Genomic DNA, 20,792 nt, shown 5'->3' with positions numbered 1-20,792 from the left:
ACGTGATGACGAAAGAGTGAGGGATGTTTCTACTACAAATTTCACCATTATAATAAACACATTAAATGAAGTATCCTAAAAACGAAGTTTTTGGAATTTAATTTTTTATCTTTTGTAAACATTATTTGTAAGCATTTTTAAGTACATCGATATTTCCATTCATATGATTCAATGATCAAAAATTATTATATGACCCACCAACCATAATTTCAAAAGAGAATTTTGCAAAACATATTCATTAACCAGATGTAATTTGTTCGTAGCAAAATGATCGAATAAATATTGTTATATAATTCTATGACATAAACAACATAATATTTTAATAGGTATATCTGATACATAAGTGATAAAAAAATAATTTATGACGTCACATCAAAAATCAATAGTCATCGACAGTTATAATAGGAACAATATTATGTGAAAAATCAACCGACCCGCGAAAATTTCAAATAATACCATGGAATATTTATTGTTTAATTAGAATATTTGTATTAATTTAACATTACATTTTTTTTAAAATATCCATTTTTTGACATAAAAATGAAATTTCAAATACCTATTGAATTATAAGACTACTTCAATGCGTATACTTATCGTCATAATGATGACATGTATAGTGAAGTAGTGAATCCACTCTGAATATGCAGTATGCACGTGTAAGGTATACCTACCAACACACATTATTATAATATAGTTATTGCATTGTACCCACCCGAGGGTTATCGGCGATAATAAATTATATATCGAGTGAAATCAATTCTGTATAATATGCGCGTGTTCTACCGCAGAAGTCGTACGGAATCTTAAAAACTTCGGATCGAAGAAAACTATACATACAGATATACCTATACTGCGGCGATGGGGTGGCGTGTATTGTGATGGGAGGAAGTATGGCTGTTTTGTATGCGCCGTACAAACTTTTCCTTACGGAAAAAACTAGTAAAACATTTTTATGCGAACGCGTTTACACGCGCGTGCTATAAAGCGTTTGAATACACACATATACGATACATAGTACATATATATATTCTAACGAGTCATGTATACGAAATCGACTTATCTGCGACACGAGAAACACGCGTTACTTACGGTGCCAAAAAAGATCATAAATTCGTTCTCGCTTTCGATATCTGCACTCGTCGATCGGCCGCACCTGTTACGTATATATATGTGTATTATTATTACATCGTATATATACTATACCCGTGTGCTATAATGTACGTATGCCGACGTTTAAACGAGGGTGCGAACAAGGTTTTAGTTTAAAAACGAATCGGTCTGTTTAAATGGTTATCCTTTGGTGTTGTACACCGGATGCAAGTGCTGCCGCTACCTTCATGAAATAGCCGGTATTCATCATAACAGCCACTGAAGGTTCTTTCACTTGTATAAAATGTATAAACCGGGTAGAAAAAAACCCTCGTTAACAGCTTCTATTTTCACATCACCATTATTTTATATATATATATAAGTATACCCGACCGCAAATTAGTCAGAAACACACGGTATGTATTAAACGATTTATTTTAAGGACGAAGAGGTAGTAACAGTGGTGTTGTGGTGGTGCTATTTCTAGCCATAGTGTACCTGACCTATAAATATATTGTAAAAAAGTGTACAATGTATATGATGCTACGCGTGTGAAACGTGAACATTTAACCGGGTAGTATATTTAGTACATTAAATAATATTCAAATCGATTCATATTCGTTAGAAACTAAAAACGTGCAGAGGGGATGAAATATGTAATTTAGTCGATATGATTTCATGTTATGGAAAATTTAAATAAAATGACTAAGTCTTGGAAACGCAGGCGCGGAAGCCGCGGCACATCATCGATTCTATAACTATAGTGTCCAATATACTTAACTACTTTAAAATCATATATAAATATTAGATGCACGTTTAATACTTGTTGCACGCGACTGACATGATTTCACGACAATAATAGACCAAAGATGTCTTGGATTTGCTGAGTAAAAACTGCCATCGCACCGACACGGGACAGGACCAAGGAGAGCCAATACACACTTTTCTCGTATCGTATTATAATATAGAATAATTTACCTACATTGTGGTTTTAAACCGAAATTACAACCATATTATAATATTATGACTTGAAAAAAATGTAACAAAGAAATAATATTATCGATTTGTGAAAATTACATTGCCATTTTCAACATAAAAAACATGCAGGTCATTTGCCCTAACGAATATCGTGAAAAATATATATTACAGCTACGACGATGACGAACCGAATATTGTTTTATATTTATAATAACTTTTTAAATACTAAAAAAAAATAAATAAACTATACACGGAGTTAAAATATAGGTACTACATAGAATATAATAATATGAGTTTTAGACGTCGTCATTGAATCTATTTATAACAATAATAACCATTTCACTACCTAATACCTGTCTACTACCATACAAATTATGTGGTATTACGCAATTATTAACCTATAGTTACAGTTGGAGGCTCGTCACGATAATATTTATACCACCCGAGACTTGTAGTTAAAACGGCAAAAGGGTGAAATGGGTTGTTTTACATTATGTATGTATGATATCCGTTATTACTATAGATAAAATAAATTGCTTTATGACAAATTACTTACGACATCGCCTTTTGGTCCATCCAATCCAATGGGTCCCTGTGTAAACGAGTAACAAACAAACAAAATCAACAGTTAATAAAAAGGTTACATATGATATATAATACATTTTAATTTTTTTTTTCTCAAAATCATAATAATAATATGTATAATAAAACTCATTACACCGTAAAATGTATCAAAACATTTATATTGTATTATCATAATAATAATATGGCATTTATACAGTATTATACGTGTACAATAATATTATGCATGCATGTACACAACTCTCGCGGTGCAGTATATATGCAAAGCGACGGCGCAATAGTATGCAATAACCATAATATAATATACACTATATAATATACGGTATACGCCTTTGTTAAAATAATGTTATACGTCTTAGAGTTTAAACACGTCGAGCGCATGACAAAACATTAAAGGCCCAAGAGTTTGATTCGCATGCGGTTAATCGGGCGTTAAGCTCATGCACGAGTTAGTTAGGGTATGTGTGTGCGTGTGTGTGTTTGTGTACCGTGTTATCATTATATAGCGATCGAAATATTATATTATTATTACTTATTAGGTTTTAACCACGCGTTTATATATTGTTGTATATGCATAACACATTTATATAGAACTGTAACGGCCAACGGTCTACATTAAACGTGTGGAGAGGTGCGTATTTCTTGTTACGAGTATATTATACTTATATTATATTGAACAGGATTGTACGTCGTGTATGAAAACGACGTTATCTCATTGCGGCGTGCGAAAGACCCACGCACGAGCCGCTGTACAATATTATATAGTTTGACGCTCATGAGGTATACAGGGCGAACCTTTATCAAAAACCATGCAAAATCTTAAAATATTGAAGGAATTTGTAAAAGACAGAGAAAATATTTTTTTTATTTCAAGAATTGCTTCGGTACACAGTAAACCAAAAAACGGCATGTTATTCAAATAGTATTTAACAAACCGTTGCATTTCCTAAGATAATACTTGGTTCACGATATAAGAATTACCCTGTAAAATATATATTTTATTTTTATACGCGAGTATTTCATTCACGAGTGTCTACACTACCTATATAAATACTGTGCTGCTGCACTATACACGTACGCTGCAATAGCGTAGCGTACATATTGCTCGCTGCTGTTACGCCCATGCACGACGCGCGTGCCAGTCGAATAAAATATATTTACGGTCGAAGAAAAAAAAAACAAAATAATTATAATTATAAAAAAAAATAAAATAGAATAAAAACACCGACTCAGCTACCGCTGTTTTATCCAGTGCCATGTGCTCACCTACGTTAATAATAATTTAAAATGTGGCTCGTCGTAAATACTCCGAGAGACGTCAAATATAATATATTATATATACCAACACGTCATACGATTGTAATGTTATTGCCTGCATCATGTTCTTCACTATATCTGTAACCAGAATGCACTGAACGAAAACGCGTATTACAAAGAATAGTGTGTTTATAATATTATTTTAATGTCGAATCAGCTGAGGCGTGTCGTGCGAAAAATATACGCAGTTGTGATTTACTCGGAAAAAATTGATTAGATCCTACGGTCATATATTCATCGACTACCCCGCGATTAAATTCTGCAGTATATTGTTATCCCTCTCGGTTCGACGCTGTGGTTACAAGATAACCATGCTTCCTTAAACAATCATTTCCGTTACCATACAATAGAATGAGTAGCTATCTGACTGACTAAATATAATGTAAAAACGGTCCACGACCACCCTCATTGAAAGCGATTTATGAAAAACGATTGAATGAAAAAACGGACTAGATGGGTTCTTATATACAAGTGCAGTGATGTATCCTAGAATATCAATTTAGGAGAAGATATACATTAATTTATGCATAAACATTAGAAGCTAGAATGGGCACACCATACGAAATCCTTTATATCTTTTTATTAAAAAAAAAAAAAAAAAAAAAAAAAAAAACAACTCCTAATATTTCCAATTCATTTGTAATTATAATATACTTAGACTGCATATACTGGCCATAATTTATTACCACTTTAAAATTGAAGTACCTCCTCTTCAACTATGGCAGTGTCTCGTATCACATACATCAACTATTTATCATCTTGCGTTTTCCTATGCATTACAATCATAACTAAATTGATTCTTTTATTACATTCCCTATTATATTAACTGAAATTGTCATAATGATTTTAAAATTTAAAATGTATTTTAAAGTCTTTACATTTAACGATCAAATTATAATAATTTGTGTGAATATTTCTTTAACAAGAAAAAAAACTCTAAACAGGACAATCAAGTGTATTTTTATCTTATAAATCGTAGAAATTAGTATTTTAGTATCAGCTGCAGAAGATAATAATTATCAGTTTTACCGCTGCTAATATTATTACCATTAAACATGGTTGAATAACAAATCAATACAAAGATGTATAGGTGCATGAAGGAATATAATAACGATGCAAATCTTGTACAAATCCATTCAACTCCCGTTTTTTGTTGTTATTTTGTATCGTCCCCGGGTGTAATTGGATTGTCGGTAAACTGTTGGGGTCGAAAGGATTTTACAACTATCTATACATAATATTATTATACAGATCGCTTCGGATGTTTTTCGCTCAACTCGACCAACAGCATAACTATAATATTATACTAGCTATGACACGCAACGTCCGAACACTAAAGAATTGTTACAAGTATTGTTACTATACGTCTATGGTATATAATAATATTATTGACTCATAAAAACATACGCGAAGTATGTTATAATATATAATTATGAACTTTATTATATTATAACACACATGTGTATATAGCTAGCACGTTCTTTTCCGAAACAACAATTATCGAAGGCTTACACAATAATCACTAGAACATAGATATTTGATTTTTAGATAATATTCTCGAGAAATTAATTTAAAAAACGAATAAGAAACATATAAATTAAACTCAATTATACGCTATTATTTTGACGTATTGAACTGGCGGATTTGATCGAAAGCAATATTTATATAGCACGATTGAACGTTGTCAATATTTAAATAACACAGAAATAATTATTAAAGTCCACAGCAAAATTAATTAGTAAAATGTGTATATATTTGAACAGTGTTTTGGTTACGGTTATACTTTATAGATTTCTATTTTTTTCTCCGGGCTGTTCAAAGCAGTAAACACATTAGATTATTACCTACGGAATGAATGAACATTTAATCGAAACCGGAAAGTCTTCTTTTCGAAATATTTCGAAGTGTATTATTTTCTACTGCTGTCGCTCGTGATTAGAGATTGGAAACATATTTCTGTAATTTTCCTCGTGACCACCACATACCTCCATCGGTAAGAAACCACATACTTTATAATTGAAAAATTAAAATTAACAATAAACAATAAAAGCATTTGAAACTTATCAAAAATATTTTAATAATATTATATCGTATAATAAGTAAGTTTACCCAGTAAGTTTTAAGAATAATATACCTACGTATAGTGGCTGTAGTAAGGTAGACAATAGTATTATATGCATATACAGGCCAGTAGTATATTTTAGTGTGGAGATGGTGGTACTCCCCTACCTCTTAGCAGTTGAGCCTTGGTTTAGTTTTATGATTTATAACTAGTATTTATGTATATTAAATAAGAATAAAAATATATATGAGTATATACATATTATAACATAAAATTAAAATTAATATTATAAGTAACTGTTAAAAAAAAAAAAATCAAATTAATGAGTAATGTTTGAGCCGTCAAGGGAAAAAATTTTTATCGGTATCTTCATACCATGATTTTTTTTATACACACCATTGGTGAAGTATACAACATATCATAAAGTACCTATATTATTAAATTATGAACTAAACATAAACCTTAATTCACGATCCTAGTTGAGAGTTTTTTTGGAGTTTGAGGTATAAAATAATAATAATTATATTATACTATTAAACAATCACGTACTTAAAAAAAAGTCAAAAAATTAGAAACAATTTGTGTAAGTAACGTTTAACATATTTTATGACCTATCACGTATAGGTTAGGTCACTAACCCTCACAATTGATACGCCGAGTTTTTCGTAATTCAGTATAGCCCCACAATTTCCATCAAACTACAGAATATAGAGTTTGTAAAATTAATTATCTCATCAAGATCATAAATTAAGTGACAACACAACGCACATCCACAAATCGTTTGTTAAAATTCAATTCCCCTAAACAGTATAAAAAATTAAGTTATATAATAATAATTTAAATAAAACCAAATTTTTTCTATTAAAAGTGAGCACATTGACGGTGTAATACCAATTTTTTTTTCAACACTGGAAATAATACAAAAATAACATATTATTTTTCTAAAATCTGTTTTTTAGTTTTTTGAAAAAATGTACTGCACAATCAAAATTATTCTTTAATATGGTAAAAATTTTGTTTTTTATCTCATCCTCTCGAATCTCTTTTTCAGAAATGTAAGTAACAATTTTTATACTTGTCAAGTATAATTTTGTATAAATATGTAATAACCAAAAATTATGAATAATAAATAATTTATAATAATTACATTAAAATAGTATTGAAAATTTCAAAAAAAATCTTTCCTTAAATTTTATCAAATTATCCAATAGGTATCAAACACATTTAAAAGCTGATGCGTATCGACTAATAATTGTATAAATTGTTGATATAATTGTTAAAATGGTTAACCGACACCAATTTAAGATTTAATTAAACTAATTGAATATCATTAATTTGTTAGAAGAGCGAAAATGCATACTACAGTATTAATATTGTTAGACATCGCACAAAATGATTAACAGGATAAACTCTCGTTTGGAGGCGGTTTTCTTACCATCGAGCCTCTGGTCCCTCTCATTCCTTTTGGACCCTATAATAGGAAAATCATAAAACATAACAAAAAAAAAAAAAAAAAATTAAAAGATGATATACCATTTATTATTACTAAAAAAACCAATCTGTCAATGATTAAACGAATAAAATACTCGTATATTATTATTCCAGCACAGGGTAGATAAATTGGAATTTTAAATAGTTTTTTCACGCCCCATTTTAGATATCAAACGTAACTATACTTGAAAAATAAAAACATAATAATAATGTTATAGGAAGGATAATCACGATTCCCGTTTTTCATGTATTATTGTAATATCATGTTACATAATATAACCAACTCGCATCAAAAAAACGGAAAATCATACTGGAATCCACTTTATGTCTTTATATATACATAATATTATGTGATCTATAAGAATTGTAGTTATGGTATTATACAATGGTATAATACATGAGAGTACGTCAAAAATTTGCGTGTAGTGGCAATAGGGTGTATTGAGTGCAGGAGTCGAAAAAAATAAACGGAACATCTACAAAAAAAAGACGTTGCCAAAAAATCATGTCAAAATATGAGAAATAAAATAAAAGCTAAAAGCTGTTTACGTGTGTGGTTTTGTTGGGGTTGATGCGTGCGTGCGTACGTGCTGAGTGTATGTGTATGTATGTTGTGTAATGTGTATGTATATGTGTTTATGTTTTTGTGATTTTTGGGCCAAAAAAATGAAAGGAATAAAGTCATGTTGACAAGCATGATTGTCGTTCGAGCGTGATTGTAAATTATGTGTGCCAAAACAAATAATATTAATAAATGTATAATAATATATGCAATATGATGTATAATTTTATATTAGGTGTATGATAAAATAAAATTTATAATAATAATGTGTATAAAAATATTTGAAATATAATAATTTGATGTAAATAAATACCGGAAAACCATTTTTCCCAGGCGGACCTGCCGGGCCCTGTAAAACATATATTTCGATATTGCTATCACGTAGTAAAATAAGTTGTAAATAACAACATCAACGACAACAACGATAATAATAAAAACAATTATATTATTACAACAGTGGAAATTGTTTTTAACAGCAGACACCAATTTCGGTATACAGGAAATTCTTTTTAATTCTTATTTAAATATCATCATAATTATTTTTATTATGGATACCATTGATATACCTATTTATAACAATCATAATTAGGTGTGCACTTGTTAGTTAAGATTCTAATAATTCTCTTCCTTTCTCTACCTTCTTTACTAACTAATAGTCATTGTATTTTCTACTAGATCGTAATATATTTTATTACTGAGCTAAGGGTCACGAAAATAAAATTTTTATGGAAACTATATAAGTTATAAATATAAAATACTATTTAGATGTTTTTAACTCTAAGTAGGTACATATCTTTACAAAGGTTTATTTGTACGCATTATATTCATTGAAATAAGACATTGTAAGCAAACAGCGTAGTCTAATATTCGTCACTACCGAGTTTAGTGTCACAAACATTTATTAACAATACATGATAAATTATAATATAATTATAAATAGTTTAGTTACCAGAGTTTATAGTTAGAGAAAATTAAATTAATTTACATGTTTCAAGAATAATTTTTGAAGCTGGTGTCAGAACAGAACGCAATTTAAAAATAATAACACTATTATACAAGTATTAATGCTGATTTAACTTGACGTTTATGTCGACGATTATATTTACAACGAGTTGACGACCGCGTAAAAATTATATTTATATAATAAATAAACTCCAAAAACCTTTTCAATTATAATTTTTTTTTCCTTAAAACGTACTCATTACTAACAATATTAATTTAGAAATTTATTTGGTGAAAAAATCACAATTATTATTTTTATCATTAGTGAGAATAGTATAGCACGTATTATACACAATGCCATTTAATACAGATACTCGATAAGAACAACAACTATTACAGTAATAATTGGTATATTATTTTTCTTGGAATTTAAACTTTATATTTAATAAAATTATGCAAAATAACGTTTGAAATTGTTTTGGAGAATCATCGTATTGAACCAAAAACTTTTATAAAACGCATGTACAATGTAAGTATATACATAATAATCATATTGTTTAGTAGTTGATGTGGTCCTTCGTATTCTGAACAACTACACGTAGAACAATTACACAGAATATCGATATTATTTAATCGAAGAATTTGAAAAAAAAAAATAAACTCGCCTAAAGCAATCGAGCGTTTTATTTTATACATTATAATGGACCGAAATAGTAATCTTCCTTACTAACTGCTTTTTACTCGATAAGGCCAATCAAACGTACTCGTTTCAAATAATATATATTTATATATACACATTACAATAACACACGTACTGAATATGAAGTTTAGATATAGAGTAGTTTGTGCTGACTCATATAATATGATATTACACCGTATACAGGTACATAATATTTACACAACCTCTTCTCTCGTGATAATTACAATAATTATGTTCAACGCATTAACTATCGCGGTTTAAAATGTGTAGACAAAAAAAAGAAAAAAAGAAAAATCAGGAGATAATTTAGTCTCCGGGTGATTAAAATTAAACATTATTGCATTGTTTAAAATGTGTTTAAGCCATTAACTCGGCGGCTTAAAATCCCATCAGTGGCACGGTGCCACTCAACAGTGGCGGCGGCGTGGTCGCACTATTTTTACGACAACGCGCGCACCGATCGTTCCGGACCGCGGATCCCTAAATAATATTAAATACAAAGTGTATTATCGTCATGTACTGCAACCCGAAATCGCCGTTGCGGTCATGGGGCCGTTATAATCAATTTCCTCCGTTCGAAACGAAACCTGGTCTGGGTTCTCAGTTTCGATGTAATAATAATAAATTATAATATGATATTTTATTGAAATATGTCCGTTGTTTGGGTCGTTTCGGTTGAAGTATTTAATTATCACTCACCGCTGGCCCTGGATCGCCGGTGTCGCCTTTTTTCCCTCGCTTGCCCCGTTTGCCAGGAGGCCCTGAAACGCATTTAATATCCGATTAGTTTATTATTATCTACGTACAATAATATTATTAGCTACAATCTAATACGATGGGTTGATTCGTATACTATATACATATTGTATTAAATAATTTGATGTACGATAAAATTTATATCATGTAAACACGTTACAATAACCGTGAGGACTCAAGTACTTCGGCGCATGATATTATAGAGCTCATAATAATAGTCGTGAATGATGTACGTATAATATTACATAGCACTGGTGTAAAAGCCTCAGATTGCCGGTACACTACCGTCAGACAGGATAATGATGCGAGGAGGATGGAGCGGGGAAAAATTGCGCCCGCGGTGACGTGCTAGTGGTCCTCCGTCGCCGACGTCCGTCGCACTACAGTGATGAATGGGAAATATATGGTAATCCGAATAGAAATATATGTATATATATATATAGGAGGAGTCGGTAGCAAATGATCAATGACGCCCGACATTAACAGTCACATCTCGGTTAGGTCTCTTTCTCCCCACCCCAAACGAACAAAGGACCATTAAACTACGTCTTCGCTTTATCTCTTATACATATATAAAACATTCACGTGAACATGCGATTCGTTTTGGAGAAGAAGAATCTCCTGCGAAGAGGGTGCAAAAAAAGTTTAACCAATTATAATTCTTTTTTTTTTGCGCCTATCTTCTACTTCTTTTTTTTTCCTCTCGTCAGATAGTTTGTCATCCCGAATGTTCTAAATACCGTCTGTTTATGAAAATATAATAGATTACTGTGCACCGACCGGAAACCGTCAATATTGTTGCGCGTCTAAGTACGTTAGCCCTGTGGCGATAGTATTTTTGAATCGTGAAACGATTTCCCTACCTATGAAACAATATATTATAAATATATACTGCGTGCAACACGTTTCTCCTAAATACACACGATTTATTACATTATATTCAAACTATAAAACCAGCACATTAACTCTTTACCTAGTTACATAGACTAATTATTTTATCGTGAATCACAATCAAGTAAAATATTCTAGGACTATGGAATATTTAAGGTTTTAAAATTTATTTTATTAAGTTTAATAAAACATATCTATTATTTGACAGTACTACATTATTATATCGAACAGAAATAATACGCTTGAAAGTATATTATTGTGATGTATGCTCACACCGGGTGGTCAAAAGTCTAAAGAGCCTTTCCATAAAAAAAACATAAGTATTAAGTATTTATATAATATATAATACTGTTATGTATAATTTGTAAGCCTATATAACATACAATAAATCCATGTGTGTATTTATACATCATGAAAATATGTATGTATTAACACTATTAACCCTTGATATGGTCATAGATCTAGTCGATCACGTACCAGATGTTTACCTGTCATTATACAGTGAATTGACCGTCGAGCACGTTATGTATATGTAGAGAGACAAGTCATCTTACCAGCTCGCTAATGCATTTTGTTGTAGTTAAACCATTATTATATGTATATATTATATAGGCACTCAATATAGCTAGGTATGTACATGGTCAACATGTGTTTTACTAAAAGCATATCCGTTTATGACCGCAACACATTTCCATACAATTTTAGTTTATCTTACGTGTTTTTGGCATTAAAACCATTTTCTCCAAACACATATTCGGCATAAAGGTTATATTATATAGATGAGGCACCATGCATAGTGGGTATATGTTTATTGTATGTATACTATACCGTTACCCTGGAGGCTTTTAAATTGGGACTGTTAAACGATCGAAGAGTACTGAGTAGGGATACGCGATTAACTCGTTTGAAGGGAGGTGTAGGATATATATGTATATATATAAAAGCAATTTAAACTCTTCGCTAGAAATACCACCCTACATAGCTCCGTGTTGTTGGCGCATAATCGAAAGCACATTTTAATGAACAACCAAAGTGCTTGAGGGTACCAGATTTCCCATCGATTTTAGGCAAATAATAATAACATCCTTCTCCCATTCTACATCTCGTCCATAGAAAAGTTAATATACTTTTACTCAATAATAAGTATTTAATGTATAATATAATATATATATATATATATAAGATTATACAGTTATCTACAAGATTTTGGTACATCGAGTTTCAATATTTTGTATACCGAATGGATATGCGTATAGTATTGTATCGACGATGCGAAAAAATAGAAAAAACGCCACAGCATATCCTTTATAATGTATACTCTATACACACGTATGTCGTATATAGATAAGAATGTTTCAAAGACAAAGAAATTTTTTTATACGAAAGAATGTTTCTCGGTCAATAAATGAAATTACTTACAGACGTAGTTATTTCGTTGATAGACGAGACTTGAAAAGTAATCTTTCATAAAACAAAAAAAAAATAAAAATTACAGACATTTTCTCGTTTAAGGGATCTTTTTTTATCCGGCAGCGTACAAAAATACAAGGTTTGGGGCGGTCGTTGGTAATTCGACCTTGCTGACGACTGATCCAGGCTATTCCACCACGTAGTCATATGTTCACCACTAATCTCAATAGAATGTGTACCTATACTGTTGTTATCGTTGCCACAATCTCCGTAGGGAGAGCACAGCATACGTCCATCACGATCGTTTCACATTAGTCACGGTCCGCGATAAGAGGGGTGGAAACGATGTGGAATAGGATTTCTTTTTACGCCTCGCTAAGGTCAATAGTGCGTATTACAGCGTATATATATAATATTATATAAGAACTGAAAAAGGGGAAATTACCTGAGCTTTACGTAAAAGTCGGTTTATTTTACGCCAGCAACGCAACGGTCGCCGATAGGGGTAAGAAAAAAATACATATAGAATATAAATTGTCACACCAGAGAGAAAAGAATAAAAAGGTACAAAATACGATATAATTGAGTTGTTCGTATAATACGAGCAGCTCGAGCGGCGTCGCCGTTAAGAGTAAACAGACGCAAACAAGGGTCTTTGCATTCAATTTATAGCTCTTATATATATACATATTATAAGTATGCTGTTTTTGTTCGCGTTCCCCTTGTATAATATTATATTGTTCGGGCAGTAAAAGTAAATATAAATAACGTATTTTTGAAATAGAAGAAAAAACACGGAGTCGGTATGAAGGTAAAATATAATATTAAAATCATGTGGGCGGTGAGGATATGACGGTAAAATAAGCATATTTTTCGAATTATCGTGGGCGTATTAAAGTCTCCATGTGGAGTATTATAATCATCCCGTTTATTCGTGTGACCACATCAGCTCCATAATTATTATCATATACGCTATAATATGTATTATATATCACGGGAAATGTTGAAAATTCGGGCATTATATATATTTCCCAAGTATGTTTGAACGATATTATTATTTCCTTAAAAATATTCTATACTTATTGGTCAATTTATAGAATAACAGATTTAATGCAATACAAACTTTTAAATAAAATAATAAAGTATTAAAGTATTTATACACAAAATTATGTTGTTGAATTATGCTACCTAGCATTTAAAAAACAATTTTAACTACAATTATATTAAAACTGTATTAAATAGTTTATTTCTTATTTCTGATTCATAGCAATATTACATTTTTATAAAATAATACCTAATAATTTATGGTAGGCAGTAACTCGTATCATAATATGTAATAGTAATACTCGTATATTTATAAGAATTTTTGTATATTTATAGAATAATTAACTATTTAATTAATTAATTATTTGATCAATTAATTTTTATTATTCAAAATTCAAAGAAAAAAAATATAAATTTTATAAAATTCCCGATTTTCTACATTACACGTAAAATATTATATTACATCAAATTCAGTTATTTCAATAAAATCTGCTGTTAACCAGTTTCCAATAAAAAATATAAAATTATCAACTTATAAAATAATTCACTAATATTCAAATATTGGTACGTTGAGCATTGATTTGGAATGGTGGAAATTCTCAATGAATTCACAATCTAATAATTATTGGTGTTAAAAGTGCTAAAAATAGAAGTTGCACAAAATAAATACAGACTGTTATAAAATAAATTTCATGGTATCGTGAGCTAAATTACTTATTTAAAAGTATAAAGAAATAAAATATATTAAAATGAAATGTAAGATTTTAATTTGAATTGCATGAAAAACTATTAATAAATTAATAATTACATCCATTATTAAAAATGATTAAGAAATAACTGAAAAAAGACAAATTTACAGTTTAATATTTTAATCTGCCCGTACAGCAAGTAGTATTCGCCCAAGGTAAAAAATGATACAAGCATATTATAATTAAAATAACATGCAAAACCCATAAATTATGACGACAGTAAATACATCAATAATATCGACCACGTCAATATCTATTAAAGCTGACATGAAATAATGTATGTGAGGTGCAACCTAGCCAAACATCTCGATATAAAATACTAAGATCACATATTTTCGACCCAATATTAATAATAATAATAATATATGTTATTATAGCCATCACTGCAATTAGTTGTTTGTTGCTTCACGGTTTTTTACATTATGCAACCACGATACCTATAATGTATACAATTTAATATACGCACGATGGCGTAAAGCGACTTCCATTTTTCTTGTGTTTGTCAAATCAGGGCTTAAATCAAAAAGCTATACATTGTTTACCGTTATAGACTTATAAGACGTTTGAAAAATTTTTGGTTTACCATTATTAACAATTTAGCGTTTTACGTTTAACGTTATTTAAATTAGAGCAAAATTTGAAAAATTTTCAAATGTAGTATGTAAAATGACATAACATATTTTGAATATTTTAAATATTAAATTCTAATACACAGAGCAATACAGGATGACACAATAAAATATAGGTAATTTTTGCCATTTATAATATTTATTAATATCATTAATTTAGGAAATTAAGGTAAATAAACTTGTTCAAATGACAAAACGGAAAATCACTGAGGTCCACTTGTTATTAGAACACCATTGCAACGCTGCATCAACCTGCATTGCGCGTGCACGCTACACGACGAAGTCTATACGAATGTATAATACTCACAACGTATTATGTCATTAAATGTATATATATGCGCGTGTACGAAGCGTCAAGGGGAGGAAAAAAGGGAAAAAAGCTATTTCCGAACGCATGGTGTATACAACTCGTATTATTACACTCGCGCCGTCGCTCGGCGTTTCGCCATCCATTTTCAACGGAGCAATATACGTAAATTGTATATGTATATACGAGCCGTACGCGGTGAGAAGAATAAAATAAAACACGAGACGCATAATCCGCGCTTCACGACGACACCGCGTAGACTACTGTAAACGTATTATACGAGTACAACTATAAGGCTGCAATATATTATATCGGACTGGGTCGTCGTCTCCCCGTTCGAACAACCATCATCCTAGCTATACACATCCTATCCGTTCTCGATTGAAATACCCCACCGATCAATTGCGCTCACAGTAGAGCTCAGCCCGTCAGATGTCTGGATCAACGGCATTCCTCCCCGGATAAACATAAAAACTAAAAACTTTAACTCCTTTCCGCGTGACAAGCTCGTCCTATATCCGCAGGACGTTTCCTTTTCGACTTTCATGCATCGACGAAAAAAGTACACGACAAATCCACAGTGTTTGTTTTCTTTCTCGTTTTTTTTTCTGTTATTTTATTATTAAAGTCAGTTTGGGCGTTATTTTCTATTTCGCTGACTTCTGTTATTGTACAACCCCTCCACTCATCGTTTAATATATAAATATGTACTATATAGTTTGTCCGGCAATAAATCGGATTAAATTTCTAGTCTACCCCATCGACAGAGCCCCGCGTACAGAAATACCCCCTCCGTTTTTCAATGGATAATTCGATAAATGGTATATGTGTATATATGTGGACGACGAAAGTCCCGAAATACGCTCAGGCAAAAAACATTTAACCTCGCCCCTACGAGATGTCATCATCGTCGTCGTCAACGTTTCCTATACTGAATATTATTATGTATATAACCAGCTGGAGACTCGTTTTTGACAAAACGTGACGAGCCTCGAAACACTTTTGAAAACCTCGAAAACACGTATATATGAGCGTTTGCGCACACATACACATATATATTATATAATACGTGTATAAAACCCTCGAAACTTCACGCTAGCGCTGCTGCAGTGATGACGTGTTTCCTTTTCCATATCTTTCTCTTCATCCCTCTCCATCTTCCTCTCTCTCTCTCTTTCTCTCTCTCTCTATTTCTCTATCTGTGCGAATTATATTTAAGTCTTCCCGAGAAGTTTATATACACGCGTACACTACTTTCCAGATCGCGTTCCTCTAATTTACACAGACGTTCATTAGTGAGATTTTCCCAGTTGTCGGTATATATATATATATACGTCTATATATGTATGATATTCTCTTTCGCGTCGCCGCCGATCCATAGACACACTCTCACACCGGTGCAGGGTCAGACCTTTGCAATGGTCACGTATATCGCTCACTCTATCTCTGTCACTCTTTCACACCCACGGCTGGATTATAATTGCCACAGATACGGTTCGTTAGCTGAAAAACCCGGCGACTGTTAACCGCGGGGCCGATCATTATATTATAACGTGGGTATAATGCTATATATGTATATATTATTTTATTGTATGGATGCGTTTGTGCGCACTATATTATTTATTATACCTTATGTATACACTTTCTATACGTATTTCGGTTTTAAAACGTATATTTTCTTGATTGTTAAGTATAATAATAACAAACTCCTATAATAATTAATATACTGCACGATTCTCCTCGTTCAGCGATAATTAAATCGAAAACCCAGCAGAATACATTATACACTCCTCATTATTGCATACGATAGGTAGTTGACAAATATTAAAACCCATATTGACGCATTACAGTCATTGTTATTAAGATAGTAGTACTTACTACCTATATCTGTAGTCTACCTGTACGTATATAATAACGTAATTTATTGAAATCAATTAAAACATATAATTACAGAAACGGCTTGAGCATATATTTAATATATGGCCAGCCTATAGTGCACCGCCGCGATTGACTTACGTTTTAATTTATAATTATATAAATCATGTACAAAAATACATTTGAATAACACTAGTGTTAGTCTACACAGAAACCGTCGATATTAAAATTCCAACCAGGTTTACGTATTGCTTTCTAGTATATTATTTGTATAATTGTATCAATATAATATACTAATATGTATATAATATAATATTATAAACTAAATAATCGATCTAAAAACAGTATAGTGATTCAACAGTAATATTAATGTAATAATTAATAAATAATAATAATATATATATCAAACTGTCTATAGTCACCAATAATTTGAACCCTTGAAAAAACTAGTTATGCATAATCATAATTTTTTTTTTCGTACCATTCAATATTAATTTTTTCTGCCATGAGTCATTGTTATATAAGTATAAAATAAAATAACCTATATACCTATTATACCTATATTGGCGTCTACGATGTATGATATGATCGGTAGGGTAACTCGTCGTCGTTGTGACGCCGTCTGCGAGCGTCACGCTACGGTCATAATATAGACGCCAGGCATACGAGACTTTTTCGAATCCTGGCCGATGAAATGTATCAACATTTTTTGCACGATTTGTAAATATTTGTACATATTATATCTTTAAATTTTTAGCCGGCATTTTGACACGATTAAAGTTTGAGAATATCAATGAAGCGCAGCAAACTTATGTTTGAATGGTAATTAAAGGAAGTGTGACTAACATAGTTACAACTTTTGAATGTATGCATACAATACTTAAAAGTTTCGCATACGATTTTAGCATAGTCAAAATAACAGAATAGCCAGGTTTTGAAGAAGTTAGCTACAATTTAAAGTTTAATTATAATTTGAAACAGTTGAACTAACCTATTACCAATTTATGCTTACAAATATTTACAAATTAATTATTAATTATTAAAAAGATTTAAATTCAAAATTTGAAACTTAGGTGGCTACCTTCATTGATTTATTCCTAAACACAATATAATTCTAACCAACTCGTGTAATTTTATAGTTCACTTTTATACGCAGCTACTCCATAAAATTTATATTACCTATTCTAATACCTAATGTATATATTATGCTTGTGTAAGTTTTTGATGAATAATATATATATGTGTGTGTGTGTGTGTGTGTGTGTGTGTGTGTATTATGGTCTGCAGCAGTACTATTCGTTGGTAAAAGGTCACACTAAATATTTGTATTCAGTGGCATGAAGTATTGAAATTGATCGAGATCCGAGTGTAATACTACCCATATATTATTAAGTTCATCGTTATTCATCGTCTCGGTGTTCAGTGACCGATGAGTTCCCACCGTTCAAATCTGAATACATACAATAAAGTAGAATAGGTGTAGGATGACTGAGCGCGTTTTTATTTTTTTAGAACGTTATTATAACATACACGGTATACACATACACAATATTTAAATACAAACATATTGCATGTTATGTTTATACATTGACGAAAAGACAAGTTTTTTAAAAGAAATTAACTCACATTTGTAGACAAACAATAAAACATATTTAAATAATAGTTTATACGTATTATGCGTTATTGTTATCAGTTGGCGATTTTCCAGAAGGTCGTGGTTTGGTAACCTCAGCAAATACACCGAATATACGCGACACCTACCTAACATCGAAGGATCGAAAGGTTAAGTACAAGCCATAATTTATTCTCGTAATCTCGAGATAACCATTCCAGTGGAAAATAACAATAGTAATAATTTATGTTTTTCTCTTATTGACAATATGTAATCATATGAAAGTACTTAACTAGCTATATAATTAAAAAATGATCAATTTATATGTAGTATACCACGAGAACAATGATAATATGTCTATAATATAAGAAATCAAACCGATTCATCCAAGTTTAATTTTATAACATACACATAACTTGTAATTTATTTAGAAAACGAAATATATACAATCATTAAAATAATAATATTTATATTCAGCGAGTAGTATATATTTACCAATTCTGGAGAGTATAAATGAATAAGTTTCAAATCAAAAAATATTCAAATATACAATAAAATATATGTAATATTCTATAAGCTCTAGTGTAGTCTATACTACTATATTTATTTTAATCTGTTCAAGTGGATGCTGTAATAAATTTTCTTGTTTATACTATGTGATCACTCTTAAAACTACTATGTAAACAATTAGGTATTAACAATTCATATAAACCACAAGAATTTTTTTTCTTATTGCCTGCAAATATCGTCAATTCCTTAGCAGGTCCATCCAGATACAATACAATGAAACTATGATAAGCACCATGACTTTCTACACTTAACTAACCTTAACTAACCTATGATAGATGCGATTAACTATTTGCAGTATTCACAGTGAAACCTTGGAATTTCCCCTCAAACTCTCTTGTACATATCACAAGTCAGGTATGGATCGTAGCATCTGAAAACGTTCTATGAAACGCGTTGCTACATTGAATTTGAACACATTCTTGTAGGTATAAACAGCGGTTGGATTAAAAGTTGCAATTAACAGTGTAGAAAATAACGGTAGTTGCATCGCTGCAATACAGATATATCGGCATATTATAAGTTATTGGTACCTACATATTTAGTCCGCACTTATCAAATGATCGAAAAAATAATAACTATGATCAAAAATACTCAACTTAAGTATAGTATACATAATATAGTATACCTACACTGTACATATGATATGTATAAGAGGTACCTGGTACATATTATATGATGGCATGAGAGGTAGTAAGTTCGATAAACATAGAGTAATAGTATGAGTTATGGAGACGAAGACTCCTCTGCCAATCGTTAGTTTATTTTATTCATTGCAATAATAATTAGTATAATATTATTATATTAATATGTCGTAATAACACTCAATATAATATACATTATACAGGTATAATTTACTTGATATAAATATTTCTAAATACATGCACCAACATCAGAATTGCCGAGGATATCTTTTGAAAGATTGGTTATACTATATATTGTTGTAGAGGGAAAGAGAAATCTTGTTAACGGCAGTGTGAAACAAAAACCTATACTTGACGCGAATCCGACAGATAATGGCCATGATGTATACAATCACAAATACCTATCTTCGTTCGTAAGTTATATTATTTGGATTGTCGAGCATTATCACGAGGGCGTTATATGCAAGACGAAAATTCGGATTGATGTTTATTTGAGAAAATTGGTATGTACTATGTAGCATACTTATATATATATATAAATTACATGTATCGTTGATTTTATAATAAATAATTAAACAATAATAT

At 30.8% G+C, this 20,792-nt stretch overlaps 1 protein-coding gene across 16 annotated transcripts in view; it reads right to left on the bottom strand.

Annotated features, from left to right (window-relative positions):
* The window catches only part of LOC114127428 (collagen alpha chain CG42342), a 103,644-nt gene that overhangs the window by 41,710 nt on the left and 41,142 nt on the right, over positions 1 to 20,792 (bottom strand). For 7 of the 16 annotated variants that reach the window (XM_050201766.1, XM_050201751.1, XM_050201754.1 and 4 more), the window contains exons 2-5: positions 10,423 to 10,484; positions 8,395 to 8,430; positions 7,464 to 7,499; positions 2,624 to 2,659 (exon numbers count right to left, since the gene is read on the bottom strand). In XM_050201766.1, the coding sequence (XP_050057723.1) occupies positions 2,624 to 2,659; positions 7,464 to 7,499; positions 8,395 to 8,430; positions 10,423 to 10,484 (170 nt within the window). The remainder of the gene's footprint in view (positions 1 to 2,623; positions 2,660 to 7,463; positions 7,500 to 8,394; positions 8,431 to 10,422; positions 10,485 to 20,792) is intronic. The other 9 variants (XM_050201755.1, XM_050201757.1, XM_050201764.1 and 6 more) reach the window with 4 other exon arrangements.

This window comes from Aphis gossypii, chromosome 2, assembly GCF_020184175.1.
Source record: "Aphis gossypii isolate Hap1 chromosome 2, ASM2018417v2, whole genome shotgun sequence".
Taxonomy (NCBI): Eukaryota; Metazoa; Arthropoda; class Insecta; order Hemiptera; family Aphididae; genus Aphis; species Aphis gossypii.
The sequence above is the reverse complement of the archived record's forward strand: the minus strand, read 5'-3'. Positions and strand labels throughout refer to the sequence as shown.